The following is a 17,142-nucleotide window of genomic DNA, read 5'->3' as shown; positions in this document are numbered from 1 at the left end:
TGAATGAAGTACTGTGTCTGTAGTTAGTACAAAAATGGTAGAGAAATCATGGTGGGGGAGTAAACTTAGTGAACCGTGTCATTGTGCTCCATCATGCTTTTGAAACATGTTTGCTGCACTTCACTTTAGAAGTCTGTAGCCTAGAAATGGTGACAAAAACGTAGACACCTGCTGCCTGTATATCTGAGGTACCTATCTTTATCCACGCTAATAAAAGAAAATTGGCTACATGGTAACTGTAGTCAACCAATCTAGGTGAAATTTCAAGTTAATAACTTGTTAAAAACAAGTGGTTTGTTTTTCTTTATTTTTTAATGTTTATTTTGACAGAGAAGCAGAATGCAGTGAGTGGGGAAGGGTCAGAGGGAGGAGAGGGAGAGAGGGAGGGAGGGAGAGGGAGAGACAGAGAGACAGACAGAGAATGAGAATCTCAAGCAGGCTCTGTGTTGTCAGTGCAGAGCCCAATGTGGGCCTTGATCTCACGAATCATGAGATGACCTGAGCTGAAATCAAGAGTTGGATGCTTAACCAAGTGAGCCACCCAAGGGCCCTTGTTTGTTTTATTTTTAAGAAACTAATGCTTTCTTTACAGTAAGAACAAGACTGTTTGTTGGTTTTAACAAAATCAGCAATCTCCAAATTTGGTCATTGTGATATTTTAGCACTTACTCATTTTGGGTTTTTTTTAATTAGTGTATTGGTAGAACTTCATACTTCTCACTGTAATTTTGTGATAAATATACTACTCTTGAGTTGCTGGAAGTATTTTCCCAAACTAGTTATGTGATTGTCAGATTTGCTTGTAAAATACCTAGGGGCAGGTGGGTATAAAACTCCTGAGTAAAATGTGTAAATTTCTTTCATTCAAGAAATATTTATTAAGCACCTGCTAGGTGCCAAGCACTATTCGGGGTGCTGGGAGATAGAGTGACCAACAGGATGATTGAGATTCTTATTTTTGTGGTATATACTTTCTATGGAGGGAGAGATACAAGGCAGAAATGTAAACAAATGAAAAAGGGTTATTTTAGATATTGAAAAGGACTATGGAAAAAAAAAACCACAAAACCTGTTTTGTTAAAGTGATGTGGAAGGGTGTGTAGACTGAATGGTCAAGGAAGGCCACACTTACGAGAACATTTGAGCTGAGACCTAGATGATGGAAGATAAAGCCACATGAGTTTCTAGGGACAGAACATTCCAGACAGGGGAGAACACAGGACAAAGATTCTAAGGTGGGAAACAGGTTTGACCTGTTCAAGGAACAGAAAGAGGTCCCGATTGCGATTGTGAGGGCCAGATCACATAGGACTGTGGAGGTCATGGTCAGGACCTTCAGAGTTTTGTTTTTTTCTGTATATTTTCTGGTTACAGTGGGAAGCTAATTGAGGGTTTTAAACAGAGGATTGGCAGTCTAGAGGGGGAGACCTATAATAAATAAGCATTTACATAAATATTCAAATGATGGGTAGATTCAGATTAGGGGAGTATAGGAGGACTAAACTTGATTAGGAACCTTAGGAAAGATATTCCTGAGGAAATGACGTTTAGGAAATGATGTTTAAACGGAGGCTTAAGGAATAAGCATGAGTTGATTAGGGCAACAACATGGAAAGAATATTCCAGACAAAGGAATATCCTCAGTGAAATATGAGTCTAGAAAGAGCTTTAGTAGCATAAGAATCCGAAAAAAGGCTAGCTTGTCTATTCGTAGTTTACACAGGCAAGAGTAGCACCAAATGTATTTGGGGCAGGAGAGATTTGGCAGTGAGTACAGGATTTTATAAGGTATGTGTAGGATTTTAGTTGTTAATGCTCTGTAACAGTGATTTCAAGGAGAGTAATTTAATAACAGTCACATTTATCTATATTATTTTGTTACTACTCTGTGGAATTTAGATTGGTTTAAAATTTTTTTTTAACGTTTTATTTATTTTTGAGAACAGAGACAGAGCATGAATGGGGGAGGGTCAGAGAGAGGGAGACACAGAATCTGAAACAGGCTCCAGGCTCTGAGCTGTCAGCACAGAGCCCGACACGGGGCTCGAACTCATGGACCGCGAGATCATGACCTGAGCCGAAGTCGGCCGCTTAACCGACTGAGCCGCCCAGGCGCCCCTAGATTGGTTTAAAGGAGGGAGCAAAAAGGGAGACCAGTTAGGTACCATTCTGTATTTGTATACCATTGAAACTGGAAGTGACAATATCATCTTTAATTAAATATTGATTGCTTTTACTTCCAATGATTCTCCTTTGAAATTGCTTGCTCTTTATATTGTCACTGTTTGTAGCACATTTTGAAATAGTGTTCCTGCTTTTGCTATGTTCAGTTAAAGGTGCCTTGTGATGGAAGAAAAGGCTCTCATAGTTTTTGCAAATCAAACAAGCTAGATATTTCTTTCTAGGGGAAAAAAAGAGCCATGAATGTAGATGTATAATCTTTAAGAATAGTGGTTAGTTGGATAAGGTTCTTGCCGTGTTGGCTACTAATATGCCACTCCTCAGTGGACTGGCTGTCTCCTGGGAGAGAAGGGACTGTCATTGCACTGAACACAGTAGATACTGTATGTCTCCTTAGATTGCAAAGGGTCATTTAGTAGACAGACTCAAGGGGAGAGTCTCTTAAAAATGTTGGGGTGGGGGAGGATAAGGTCCCTACCAGTGATTTGGCTACATGGGATCAAGCAATTGATAGGGAAGAAAGCCTGACAAGGGATAGAAGTCTCTGAAATTAGCTATTAGGTGTTTTTGTTTGTTTTGTTTTATTAAAAGGACAGAAACCTAAACTTTAGAAACTTGTCTCTGCTGTTGCATATCTTTTTTTAAGTGTTTATTTATTTTGAGAGAGAGAGAGAGAGAGAGAGAGAGAGAGAGAGAGAGAGAGAACAAACGACCATGTGTGTGCTCAGGAGAGGTTTAGGGGGAGGGAGGGAGGGAGAGAATCCCAGGCAGGCTCTGTGCTGTCAGTGTGACACAGGCATCTCCTGCTGTTATGTGTTTTATTGTTATTTCTTCATTACTATTCAGTAAAGTTCTGCAAAGATTACTTTGTTTTGGTGTGCTGGGTGAACAAAGGAAGAGTTGATATACCTGTTTTGGGGAGTTAGGTAATTTGAAATGGTGGTTATGGTCTGTAAGAGCCCAGAGGCAGATGAAACTATAGGATATAACTCTGTACCTCACTGACTATTCATTTTGTGTTTTCCAACAGAACATCAATCCTGTGCTTTGCTTTAATAAAGGAAGCTGTACTATTAGGTTACTCTTACTAAATTAGGGACTCATTAACTTTACCACTAGTGTCAGTTTTAGAAACTTCTTAGGACCCTAGCGTAGCCATTTAAGTTTCATAGTGAAAAATGTTTACAATTCATATGTTTTAATCTTTGTAACTTGGAATAATATCCAGGAAATGCCTACCAGGAAAATTGGAATTTGAATTATTAGGTAAAATTGACCCCCCCCCCCATCCTCCCCTCGCATAGATCCGGTTTCAGTGTGTATACAGTAGCAGAAATTGTTTATAGAATAATGCAGTGCTCAAGAAACAGCTACTGTTCACAATTAGCTGTTTAGACTTAATAGTAGAGGCTATACTTAGTATTGTGCTTATCTGTGTGTATAGTGGGAAATCTTACCAATATTCTTGGTCCTACTATAGAGGGAGTGAGAAATCCAATATGTACTTGAATATCACTTTTTGCAGATGATCTGTAACAAAGGGGAAGTTACTTGAAATTTTGCTTTAGTTGTGATCCCTTAGGAGAAGTTTGTAATGCAGGAATTCAAGTAACCTTTTTCTCTTTTTTTTAATTTTAGGTGAGAATCATGAAGATGATGACCTAGTAAACTCTGATGAGGTTATGAAGAAACCATGTCCAGTACAGATTGTTCTTGCTCATGAAGATGACCATAACTTTGAGCTCGATGAAGAAGCTTTGGAGCAGATATTGCTACAGGAACACATACGAGATCTTAACATAGTAGTGGTATCCGTGGCAGGAGCTTTTCGTAAAGGGAAATCATTTCTACTGGACTTCATGCTTAGATATATGTATAACAAGGTGAATAGTGTCTTTTAAATTGAACCCAGTTAAAAACAAAAAACAGCCAACCAACCCTGTTTAAAAATAATAGACAAAACACAGTAAGAGCTGTGTCTTTCATTTTACAAAAATCCAGTTCTTGCTAAGACTTCTCAGTTAAGACAGTAATCTAAGTTCGTTTGAGTTCTTGATTCTTCCTCATCTCCATAATTCCATTTTGCGTGCAGTCCATATGGATGCATGTGACTGAGCATCTATGTTACAGGCATTGTAGCTCTAACCCAAGGTGTCTGAGTATATTTTAAAGCCTCTGATACGCTGTTCTCTCCCTTTTGGTTATTTCTTCACGCCTCCCCTTTTTTTGATCACCTTTACAATAATGGGTGAAGTAGGCTGATAGAGACTTTTGTAGAAGTACATCTGTGCTCTTTCAAATAAGTCAGCTTCAGTGACTATTACATTTTGAGATAAAGTCCGGTTCCTTAGTGTGGCTTCCCTGGTCTTCGATAATCTCTGAGTTTCATATCTTGCTTCTCTGTGTCAGGTATACTGTAGTTTTTGCAATTCCTCAGCTGTGTCATGTTATTTCTCAAATGTTGCTATATCCTTGGCTGATCTTTTCATAGGAGGCCTTCCCTGATTTTTTTTTTTTTTTTTTTTTAAGTAGAGCCACGCCCAGTGTGGGGCTTGAATTCATGACCCTGAGATCAAGAGTTGCATGCTCTAGGACTGAGCCAGCCAGGTGCCCCAAGGCCTTCTCTGATTTTTAAGACTATATTATGTCCTTCTCCCAACTCTCATGGCACTAGTCATTTGTTTCATTGAAACTGCTTTAGTTACTTGTTTTTCCTGGCTAGTTTAACTTCTGTCAGGAATGGGTCTTCTTTTGGTTACCATGTCTCCCTCACCTAACATTAACTAGCCTGCTGTAAGCACTTATTTTCTGTTTTGATCATTGAATCTCCCTCTGTCCATAAATTTATACTAGATTTATTTTTAATAAATATAAATCAAATTTATATTTGATTCCAAATACTTTTTGATGGTACCAGGCAATTGTTATTTCCCTCCCCCTTCCTGACTTTGGAATTTTTCCTCTGAAAAAAAGCAAAAAATAATTTTACTTAAATCAGGGTTTTTCTAACAGTTGAAAGTTGGGCTGAGGGAATGGGAATTTGATAGGGACGAAGAAGAAGGAATTGGAAATTTGGAGTGGAGCATTTAGAAGAAAGGGCTTTCCTTACATGGCGTTTGACATTCAGAAGCCACGTGAAGATGCTAGAAATAACACTTTGACAGAGTTATGTAATTAAGCTCTTGTCAGGGTGCTCACCTTTATGAGTTCTATATTAATCTGAAACTGGGTGTGTATGCATCTGCCTTAAGGTAAGTAACAGTTGATTTTCCAGGAAGCTTTTCAGTAAATTCTTTTTGTAGGGATCTCTTTAGGCATCATCAGGAATGCCTGAGTATCAGGAATGTAATTCATATTAAATGACACTATTTTACATGTTTAGCAAATTGAGAAAGATACAGTATTTCATCCATTTAGACTTGATTATTTCCCAGTTTTACATCTGAAATAGAGAAATGAATAGTGGCATATATTTTTTAAAGACTGTGCCTTTAAAGATGATATTTGAGGTTCTGACTCCTTAAGTAAGCTTGTATATATCATATTTATGTGTGTCTGAGCTGTTCCTGCAAATGTATTTGATTCCAAGTAGGTCACAGACAGAATGTTCAAAGGGGAAAGAAGCTTAGATCATTTGCCTAGCAATGACAGATAAGTTTCACCTCAGGTGCCATTTCTGAATCCATCTCTGATCAATTAGTAGTGGTTGTTCAGAGGAGAGTAGCAGTCCACACATGTGTCATGTGTTTGCAGTTCTTTTCCTGGGGAAGACGCTGAAGCCACGGGAAGGTTATGAGGTTATAATATACACACCTGGTTAGTGGCTTCTAGGCTGAAACATCTTTATTAATTTTCATTGATATGCTTTCCATAGAGAATTTATGCTATAAATAATTTATTCTGTTAATTGAAAATGGCATTAAACATTGTTGAGTTTTGGGATAACATGCCTCAGCTTAACACTGATTTGGTGGTGGGTCATGCTTTTCCTAAGGGAATGAAATTAAAGAAGGAGATAGTTTTGAATTTATTTCATTAACCTATCTGCCTGCAAAGGTGGGATGCTGAGGGAGGTAGGAGATGAACATGGCTTATATTGACTTCATATGTCCTTTTTATTGACCTGGGTAAGGGTGTAGTTCACTAAAGAAGCTAAATACAAATTTTTTACATATGATTTAGAAATAGATGACTGTTTTCATTTTAAGTAGTTAGTAATCGTAACACAAGAGCACATGAACATGAGCTCTTTTCTGTTGGATACAAACAAAAACTTCAGTAGTTCTTAAAACTAAGACTATTCTGAGATTTTTACCAAATCTTTTTTTTTTATTTTAATTTTTTTGAGAGACAGCAGGAGCAGGAGAGGGACAGAGAGAAAGAGAGAATCCAAAGCAGGTTCCAAGCTGCTAGTGCAGAGTGCAGAGTGGGGCTCCAACCCACAAACTGTGAGATCATGACCTGAGCTGAAATCAAGAGCCAGATGCTTAGCTGACTGAGCCACCCAAACATTTACCAGACATTTCTAAATTATAGGGGAAAATTCTGACTTTTAGTTCTCATTCTCTTGTGAAGGAAACAGCTTTCTACACAGTTTTCTTTTTTTGAATTGCTACTTATATTTTGAAAATAGGTTGTTTTTAAAGTATAGGAGGAAAGAAATTAGTCTTTTGTAAGCTTAAGAGGTGAACTAAACCTTTTTCTAGAATAAAATTCTCTTATGTATGTTGGAGTTAATCAATTCTATAATTAGACTCTAACCATGAAATATAACAGAAGGTGACTAAAATTGCTGATTTACTGGATTCATAATGTAGAAGACCTTTTGAACTTCCAAAGATATCACTTAGGACATTTACTATGAATGCCGTATATGAGAAATACCACAAAAATTCAAGTTGTTAGTGAAACTAACAATTTGTAAGTAGAATATTTATTTACAAGCAATTATTATATATTTACAAGCAATATTTATTGCTTGTAAAAGTCATTCTTAAAAAGCTATAGATGAAATAATTACAAAAATTTATGTGCAGGGGCGCCTGGGTGGCTCAGTCAGTTAAGCATCCAACTTGGGCTCAGGTCATGATCTCAGGGTTCGTGAATATAAGCCCCTCATCGGGCTCTGTGCTGACAGCTCAGAGCCTGGAGCCTATTTCAGATTCTGTGTCTCCCTCTCTCTGCTCCTACTTTGCTTGCTCTCTCTCTCTCTCTCTTAAAAATAAATAAACATTAAAACAATTTTTTAAAGTTTACATGCAAACTGTTAGATCTATTATGTCCATATTTAAAAAAAAAACCCTATTTCATGTGTAAAAGTAGGCAGTTACACAAGAAGAGATGAAAATCCGTGATGAGAGACAGCATTGGTAGGAAGGGAGACTTTTCCCTGTGAAATAGATATATAGACTCTCAAGTATTCTGTGTCTTTCCCTTTCTAATGCTGATTTGGTTGTTGGGGATGTAGTTTAGGCAAATGTATTTCTTCTTCTTTTGAATTTCCCTTTTTTTCCCCCTGAAGTATAATTTATATATAGGGAAGTACTCAAATCTCAAGTGTGTAGCTTGCTGAAATTTTACATATGTATACACCCCTATTACCACCACCCAGATGAAGATCTAGAACTGTCCCCCCCCCACCTGGTTATGTCCCTCCCGGTTAATATCTAACCCCAGACGGTAACCCCTGTTCTGAACTCTTGTGTACCCCAGACTGGTTTTTGAACTTCACATGAATGAAATCACGTCATAAGAATTTGTGTTTGGTTTATTTCTTTAAACTATCTATGAAATGTGTCCATTTTTCGCATGGAGTGATCGTTCATTATTTTTGTTGCTTTGGTGTCCACTATGTGATTATACCACATTTTATTTATTCATTTAACTGTCAGTGGATATTTGCTTTCATCTCATAAGTTTTAGTGAGCTGATTTTTGTGAATCCCAAGCTTCCAAAGTGGATAACTCCTGTGATAATAGGAATTATTAGAAAAATGCTGATCAAATTATCATGTAAAGGAATTTCAGTTTTAGGAGTTGGTTTAAGAAGGTCAAAACTGAATTTGGTAGAATTAAATTATATAAACGTTAATACTTGGTATATTGAACACTAAGCATTGGTGAGAGCTGTTAACTGATCTCTTCTAGATAATTTTTTTTAAATTTTTTTTTAACATTTATTTATTTTTGAGAGAGAGAGAGACACAGTGTGAGCAGGAGAGGGACAGAGAGAGAGGGAGACACAATCTGAAGCAGGCTTCAGTCTCTGAGCTGTCAGCACAGAGCTGGACGCAGGGCTCGAACTCATGAACCTGAGATCATGACCTGAGCCGAAGTCAGACACTTCGCTGACTGAGCCACCCAGGCGCGCTAGATAAAGAAAGAGTCTGAATTGTGTACAGAGTTGCTTGTACTTTTGTATCATTCTCTCTTTTTTTTAAATAACTTTATTATGAAGAATTTTTAACACATGTAAAAGTAGATAACAGTATAATGAATGCTCATGTATTTACAGTTATCAACTCTCAATCTCATTTCATCTATATGCCAACTCACTCTATACCTTTTATATTGTTGTGAATATGTCCAGATATATCATCTCATTTGTAAATATTTCAGTATGATGGGTTTTTTGGACCTTACAGTAATATCGTACATAAAAATAAATAATTCCTTAAGGTAGGTGTATATATAAGGTTAATATATGGAATCAATTTTCCAGTTGACTCAGATATTTTAATTTTTTCATTTTTAACAGTTTGCTTAGAGTCAAGAGCCAACTAAATGAGGTCCACATTGTGATTGGTTGTCTTTAAAGTGTTTCTAATTTTTTTTTTTTTAGGTTTCCCTCCATCTATTTTTCTTAGCAGTTTATTTGTTGAAGAAACTGACTGTTGGTCTTACAGAGTTTCCCAGTCTGGATTTGCTGATTTTATCCCATTAGTGTAATTTTTACATGTTCCTTTGTCCTTTGAATTTGCTGTAAATTGTTATTTAAATCTAAGGACTTGATCAGACTCAGGTTTGACTTTTGGGTAAGAGCACTTCCAAGATGATGTATTGTTCCATGAGGAAGTGCAGATTATCTTTTTTTTTTTTTTTTAGCTTATGTATTTATATTTGATAAAGTGGGGGAGGGGCAAAGATAGATGAAGAGAGAGAATCCCAAACAGGCTCCTTGCAGTTAGTGCAGAGCCTGATGTGGGACTTACCTCACGAATTTTGAGATCATGACCTGAGCAGAAATCAGGAATCAGGTGTCCCCAGATTATCTTTTAAGATAACAGTTTTTGAATCTTTACTGAATTCTAGGTATTCTGATTACTGAACATTAAATAGGTATTATTTCCCTCAGTAGTCACATTCACCCTGTGCAGTAGTGTTAGTATTTCAGCTTGATAGTTGAGGAAATGAGGTTCAAAGGAGGTGGCGAGGCTGAGATATAAACCAGGCAATTTGATTCTAAAGCCTTTATTCTTAAAACTACTATGTAAAATGATGTTTGATCCTTTACCTACACTAAACTGTTTTGTTGTTGTTGTTGTTAGTGTTTACTTTTCACTGTTTACTTCAGAAGTTGAGATAGCCCGAGAGGAGTGCATGCTTGGTAACTTTTTTGCTGCCCACTGGTATCTATATGCTTAATGAGTAAAGAGTTTTGACCCCATTTATAACATAATTGCTAAAGACATTTTAAGAGAAGTTGTAGATGATATTATGATTATGATTATGATTATTATTATTATTATTTAAAGAGCTGCTCCCAGAACTGCTTCCAGAGATCAGGAGTAAGAACAGTTTTTAAAGATCATATGTGCTGCTACATATAATTTGCCAAAAGCACAAATATCTCCAAATTGGCCATATGGGATATTGAACTTGATTTCACCCTTTTTTTTTTCCTAAGGCTAACATTGTCTGAGATGTGGGGTTTGTGAGAAATGTGTGAATGCATGAAGGAAAACTTGGTTTGTTTCATGTTCCTTTTTTAAGAAAGAAATGTATTTAGAGGATGAACAGTATTTTTAAAAGGTTCTGCCTAGGGTCATTTTATTCTTTTGTTTTTTGTGTGTGGTATAACTTGCATATAATAATAAAGTGCATAAATCTTAGGATAGCCAGTAAATTTTTGTGTACCTATACTTTTTGTAACCACTGTCACTCAGATCAAGAAGGAGAATACTACCAGCACTCTAGAAGGCTCTCTCATTTCCCCTGCCGAGTATTACTATCTCCAATACTCAGAGTCCACCACCATCCTGATCTACATCACTATAGGTTAGTTTGGTCTACCCTTGAGCTTTACATAAATGTAAAGCTTTTTACATAAAGCACTTTACATAAAGTATGCGCTCCTGTGTGTGATTTCATTGACTCAACATTGAATCTAAGAGATTTATCCATGTTATTGCATGATCCAGTAATTGTTGTTTGTTAGTGCTGAGTGGTAGGTTATTGGGTGAAGATACCGATTTATTTACTCCTTCTTTTGAAAGACACATGGGTTCTTTGTAATTTTTGTCCATTATGAATAAACCTACCATGAATATTTGTGTGCAAGTCTCGGTGACATAATCACTTATTTCTGTTGGGTATATAACCAGGAGTAGAAATGCTAGGTTCATAAAGCCCATTTCACTGTACTAGGGACTGCCACAATTTTTTTCCAAAGTGGTTTTGCCAATTTGCACCTCCTTGAGCAATGTAAGAGACTTAAATTTGTTATACATCTTATGAACAGTATTGTCAGTCTTTTTAACTTTAGCGATTCTGATAGGTATGCATTGTGTTAATTTTAGGTCATCATTGTACTCTGTACAGGGTCATGCTTATAAAACTGTTACCATATTTACTGTAGAAACATAGCTTATTCATTTAATTATTACTTTAACTGCATTTACATTTGTGAATTTCACTCATTATATGTGAAGCAATGTATGTAACTTATGTAACAAGCTGTGGAAATTTTAAGTGTTATATTATTACTATTTTTGCCTATGCGAGAAGCCAGCCAAATTTGATCAGAATTGTAAGTCAGTTAGGAAAATAAAAATTGGTTCGCTTATTTTTATCCCTGAATATAAGCTAAGGAGTGAGTATAGAAGTTATGTGGACTGTGGACTACCTTTTTTCCATTAGCTCACTGGCTTTCTTTTCCTCCTAGATTTTGATTTCTGCGTTGAAACTAATCTGTTCTTTCACGTGCAGGTTTAAAATTAGTGTGAGTAATTTCAGTTAGAAAAACTTCAACAAGTGTTACCAAAGCTGGAGGAAGCAGAAGCAGAGGAGTCTACAATATATTGTTCAAAGTCCTTATAGCACTGTCTTAGGAGAGGCTTTCTCGGGTGCATTCCTGATTCTGTTCCCTGAAAATGTTGTGTCATTTGTAGTCTTTCAAACAGCTCTCTAGCGTTAAGCCCCAGATGTATGTACTGCCTGTTTTGTATTTTCATCAAAAATATGATACTATGGCATCACATGTGAGGACTTGAGAGAACATAAATTATTTGTTCCAGCAGACCTTTTTCCATTCTGAAGTCTCTGTTCCTTTTAAGTTAAAATTTACTATTTCTAAAGTACTTGATTCTATTTAGGTCATCTATTAAAAAATATTGTAATAGATGGTTAACATAAACACTGATTACTCAAACACAGTTTTAAGACATTCAGGGAGTTAAACAGTCTCGTATAATTTAAATTTCTTTTATATTAATGGTCTCTGGTGAAGAAATACGTTATTTTATTTATTTATTTATTTATTTATTTATTTATTTATTTATCTCTCTCTATCTATCTATTTATTTATTAGAGAGAGAGAGAGAGAACGAGCGAGCATGTAGAAGCCAGGGCCGGGCAGCGGGTGAGAGAGAGAGGATCCCAGACAGGTTCCATGCCCAGAGCAGAGCCTAACATGGGACTCAGTCTCACAACCGGGAGACCGTGACCTGAGCCAAAATCCAAGAGTCGGATGCTTAACTGACTGAGCCACCCAGATGCCCCAAGAAATACTTTCTTAAAGTCATTAACCCCCTGCCTCCCTCCCTTATTCTCCCAGACAGTTTTACTACTTAACTCACGAGTTTTACTTCAAGAATGTTTCGTTCTCACTATTTGAAACATTTTTTTAAAAAAGAACTAATAGGATGCATTTTCTGTAGATACTTTGGATAATGTTCACCATAATCCTTTCATGAAGAAGCAAGTTGAGGGGTGCCTGGGTGGCTCAGTTGAGTGTGTGACTTTGGCTCAGGTCACAATCTCCTGTTTTGTGAGTTCAAGCCCTGCACCAGGCTCTCCACTGACAGTGCAGAGAGCCTGCTTGGGATTCTCTCTCGCTCCCCTTCCCCCACTTATGCTTTCTCTCTCTCTCTCTCTCTCTCTCTCTCTCTCTCTCTCTCTCTCTTCCTCTCTCTCTCTCTCTCTCTCTCAAATAAACTTAAAAAAAAAAAAAGAAAGCAAGCAAGTTTAGGAGTGCCTGGCTGGCTAAGTTGGTAGAGAATGCTACTTTTGATCTTGGGGTTGTAAGTTCGAGTCTTGCATTGGGTGTAGAGATCACTTAAAAATACAAAATCTTAAAAAAAAAAAAAAGCATATTTAAGCCATAGTGTTTATGACATATTGCACTATAGATGGATATATAGCAGAACCTCCAATGGACCTTCCTTTTCCTCCTAGACTTTTGTAGTATTATTGGGTGGATTTTGTATGACTGGGAGTCTTTGTTAAGCTTGTGTACTAAATATATTTGATTTTTTTCTTTTTCTTTTAACAGCTTTATTGAGATATAATTGACATACCATATAATCTATGCACTTAAACCACACAGTTTCATGAGTTTTTAGTGTATTCCCAGGGTTGTGCAACCATCGCCACAATTGATTTTAGAACACCTTTTTCCCTTCACAGTGAAAAAAATGAAACCTGTACCCTTTAGCTATCACTTCCCCTTCCACCATCCCCAAACCTTTGGTCTTAAGGAACCACCAGTCTGTTTTTTGTTTTTATAGATTTGCCTGTTCTGTGCATACATATAAATGAAATATAATATGTGGTCTTTTGGTGATTGGCATCTTTCACTTAGCACTTTTAAAGGTTTGTGTTGTAGCATTATCATGTTTCATTCCTTTTTAAGACCCGATAATCTGTTGTATAGATATACCACATTTTATCAGTTAATGGATATTTGGGTTTTCCACCATTTGGCTTACAATGCTATAATTATATGAATATATACTAATATATAATATTTCACTAATTATAATACATTAGTATATAATCATGTTAATGAAATGAGATAAGGATCTAGCTTCGGTTCTCTTATATCTGCTTATCCAGTTGTCCCAGCATTTGTGGGAAAGATTATTCTTTCTCCATTGAATGGTCTTGGTACTTTTGTTGAAAATTAGTTGATCGAACTAATTTCTGGACTCTCAATTTTATTTTTGGACTCTCAGTTTTATTTTATTGGTCTGTATAGGTCTGTTCTTATGCCAGTACCATACTGTCTTGATTACTGTTGCTCTGTAGTAAGTTTGTCTATTCTTGGTCCCTTGCAATTCCGTATGAATTTTAGATTTAGCCTGTCAGTTTCTATGGGAGGTTAGCTGGGATTCTGTTGGTGATTGGGTTGAACATGAAAGATCAACTTGAGGAGTATTGCCATCTTAAGTGTTCCAGTTCATGAACATGGGATGTTATTCCCTTTATTTAGATCTTTATAATTTGCAGAGTATGTGTTACTTCTTTTGTTAAATTTATTCCTTTTTTGATGCTTTTACATTTGGAATTGTTTTCTTAATTTCATTTTCAAGATCATTCATTGCAAGCTTATAGAAATACAGTTGATTTCTTTTATGTTGATCTTGTATCCTGCAACTTTGCTCAATTCCTGCATTAGTTCTGATAGTTTTTTAGTGTATTCTTTAGAGTTTTCTGTATACTAGATCATGTCACCTGTAAATACAGTTTTAGTTTTTCCTTTCCAATCTAAGTACCTCTACTCTCTCTTTGAAGTACCTCTGGCTAACTGTCCTGGTTAGAACCTCCAGTACGATGTTGAGTACAAGTGGTAAGACATCCTTACTCTTTTCTTAATCTTCAGGGAGGAAGCAGTGAGGTTCTCACCATTATGTATGACTTCAGCTGTAGGAGTTTTTTTGAAGTTCCTGTTTATTCGTAGTCTGTTGGGAGGTTTTTTGTTTGTTTGCTTTGGTTTCTTTTTTTTTATCATGAACGGATGTTGGATTTTGTCAAATGCTTCTTATGTATCTATTGATGAACATGTGATTTTTCTTAGCTTCTTGATATGATTGATTAATGTTTTAAATATCGAGTCCATCTTGCATCCCATGGAATAAGTCCCATTTAGCTGTGGTGATAATTCTTTAATAAATGTTGTTAGATTTAACTAGCTAATGTTTTGTTGAATATTTTTACATATGTGTTCATGGGATATATGGATCTGTAGTTTTCCTTTCTTTTAATGTCCCAGAACTTTTTTACCTTCCCAAACTGAATCTCTATACCCACCAAACTCCCATTTTTCCCCTCCCCCTCCATGGACCATTTTCTTCTGTCTCCATGAGTTTAACTACTCGAGGTACTGCCTATGAGTAGAATCATAAGGTATTTGTTATTTCGTGGCTAGCTTATTTTACTTCACATAATGTCTTCAAAGTCAAGGACATCTTTTAACTAAGTTTTTAAAATTCTTTAGTATGTACCTAGTTAATAGACTTGTCCTTTGTCTGAGCTTGTGACTTGGGTCAGTCATAATGTTATCTATCTGTGTAGCCCTAAAGGGAGGAATTGGACATGGGGGTAGGTAAGATGTGAGACAGTTTTAAACTGTTTTAAGACTCTAATGCTTCTTAATTTGTTCTAAAACTTGCGGAGTATTCTTACATATTTTAAGTGAAAACACTAAATGATGCTTGGTGGTCAGAATGTGTATATTTTTCTATCCACTCATTTGGGTGTTATTAATAACCTACCTCCTAAATGAGGTAGATTTATAAGATTAAGATATTCTTTTTCTTTTTTTTAAATTTAAATCCAAGTTAACATGTAGTATAGTAATGGTTTCTGGAGTAGGATTTAGTGATTCATCACTTACATACAACACCCAGTGCTTATCTCAACAAGTGCCCTCCTTAATGCCCATCCCACATTTAACCCATCCCTCCACCCAACACCTCTCTGACAACGCTCAGTTTGTTCCCTGTATTTAAGAGTCTCATATGGTTTGCCTCCTTCTCTGTTTTTATCTCATTTATGCTTCCCTTCCCCTATATTCATCTGTTTTGTTTCTTAAATTCCATATATGAGTGAAATCATATATTTGTCTTTCTCTGACTGACTTGTTTCGCTTAGCATAATACATGCTAGTTCCATCCGTGTTGTTGCAAATGGAAGATTGCATTCTTTAAAAAAAAATTTTTTTAACATGTATTTATTTCTGAGAGACAGAGTACGAGAGGGGGAGGGGCAGGGAGAGAGAGAGACAGAGACACAGAATCTGAAGCAGCCTCCAGACTCTGAACTATCAGCACAGAGCCTAATGTGGGGCTCGAACCCACGAACCACAAGATCATGACCCGAGCTGAAGACAGATGCTCAACCGACTGAGCCACCCAGGCTCCCCTTCATTCTTTTTGATCGCCGAGTAATATTCGCCATTGAATATCATACCGCATCTTCTTTATCCATTCATCAGTCGATGGACATTTGGGCTGTTTCCATAATTTGGCTATTGTCGATAATGCTGCTGTAATCATGGGGGGGCGGGGCACATACCCCTTCCAATCAGCATTTTTTTTTATCCTTTGGATAAAGTTTACCTAGCTGTTGTTTCACTTTGTTACCAAGGAATGTTATCTTTCCTATGGTGAAGTAAGAATTTGTGTCTTACTATTTAGAGTAGGTAGGGGTTCTTATGTTGATAGTTACATTGGTAAGTCTTTTTGGCAAGGGCTTATGTTTATTCGTGGTATTTCAAGTTCGGGTGTTTTCAGATTACTTTTTACCATTGAGGTTTATTCTAAAAGATCTTCCCTTTTAATTTTACTGGAGGACTGATTATTTTTGGAATTTTGAGTTTTAAGGCTTTTTTTTCTTTTTTTTGCCTCCACAGTACTAAATGGTACCAGATGACTATTTTTCAAGTTCTTAGATTTGTTTTTGGTAATTTACGACAAATAGTATCAGTGAGGCTGCTTCTAGAATTAACTAGAATGCTCCTGGAGGGCAGGAATGTTTGTTCTTATGCACTGCTGTATCCCTAGAACCTAGAACAGTAGCTGGCACATGGTAGGGTGTTCAATGAATATTTGTTGAGTGAATGTATGAACACATTTTATGTAAGTTATCAGTATTTAGTATGATACAGAGATAGACTTCTTAACTTCAGGTTTAAAAATAGCAAAACTTGGGGCGCCTGGGTGGCGCAGTCGGTTAAGCGTCCGGCTTCAGCCAGGTCACGATCTCGCGGTCCGTGAGTTCGAGCCCCGCGTCGGGCTCTGGGCTGATGGCTCGGAGCCTGGAGCCTGTTTCCGATTCTGTGTCTCCCTCTCTCTCTGCCCCTCCCCCGTTCATGCTCTGTCTCTCTCTGTCCCAAAAATAAATAAAAACGTTGAAAAATAAAAAAAATAAAAAAATAAAAATAGCAAAACTTATTAGTTGGTATTAGCTAGGCTCTCTGATTTGCCTTTTCTTTGATCCTTTTATTGGCTGATCAGATCAGTTTAGTTACAGGGTAAACTAAGAAAAGATGATAATAGATTTTTTTTTTATGACACTAATTTTTTTTTGAGACACCAGTTTTTTTGTTTTTTTTTTGTTTGTTTGTTTTTGATTTTTAAGTTTAGGTTTGAGAGAGAGTGAGCACACATGAGTGGTAAGGGGCAGAAAGAAAGGGAGAGAGAGAGGCTGGGAATCCCAAGCAGGCTCTGTGCCGACAGTGTAG

The 17,142-nt window shown here is 36.7% G+C and overlaps 1 protein-coding gene across 5 annotated transcripts in view; it reads left to right on the top strand.

Moving 5' to 3' along the window:
* ATL2 (atlastin GTPase 2) overlaps positions 1-17,142 on the top strand; it is a 60,271-nt gene that overhangs the window by 22,051 nt on the left and 21,078 nt on the right. For all 5 annotated transcript variants that reach the window (XM_040496552.1, XM_040496556.1, XM_040496557.1 and 2 more), the window contains exon 2: positions 3,820-4,064. In XM_040496552.1, the coding sequence (XP_040352486.1) occupies positions 3,820-4,064 (245 nt within the window). The remainder of the gene's footprint in view (positions 1-3,819; positions 4,065-17,142) is intronic.

The sequence above is a fragment of the Herpailurus yagouaroundi genome, unplaced genomic scaffold, assembly GCF_014898765.1.
Source record: "Herpailurus yagouaroundi ecotype Mexico unplaced genomic scaffold, PumYag 188, whole genome shotgun sequence".
Taxonomy (NCBI): domain Eukaryota; kingdom Metazoa; phylum Chordata; class Mammalia; order Carnivora; family Felidae; genus Herpailurus; species Herpailurus yagouaroundi.
The sequence above is the reverse complement of the archived record's forward strand: the minus strand, read 5'-3'. Positions and strand labels throughout refer to the sequence as shown.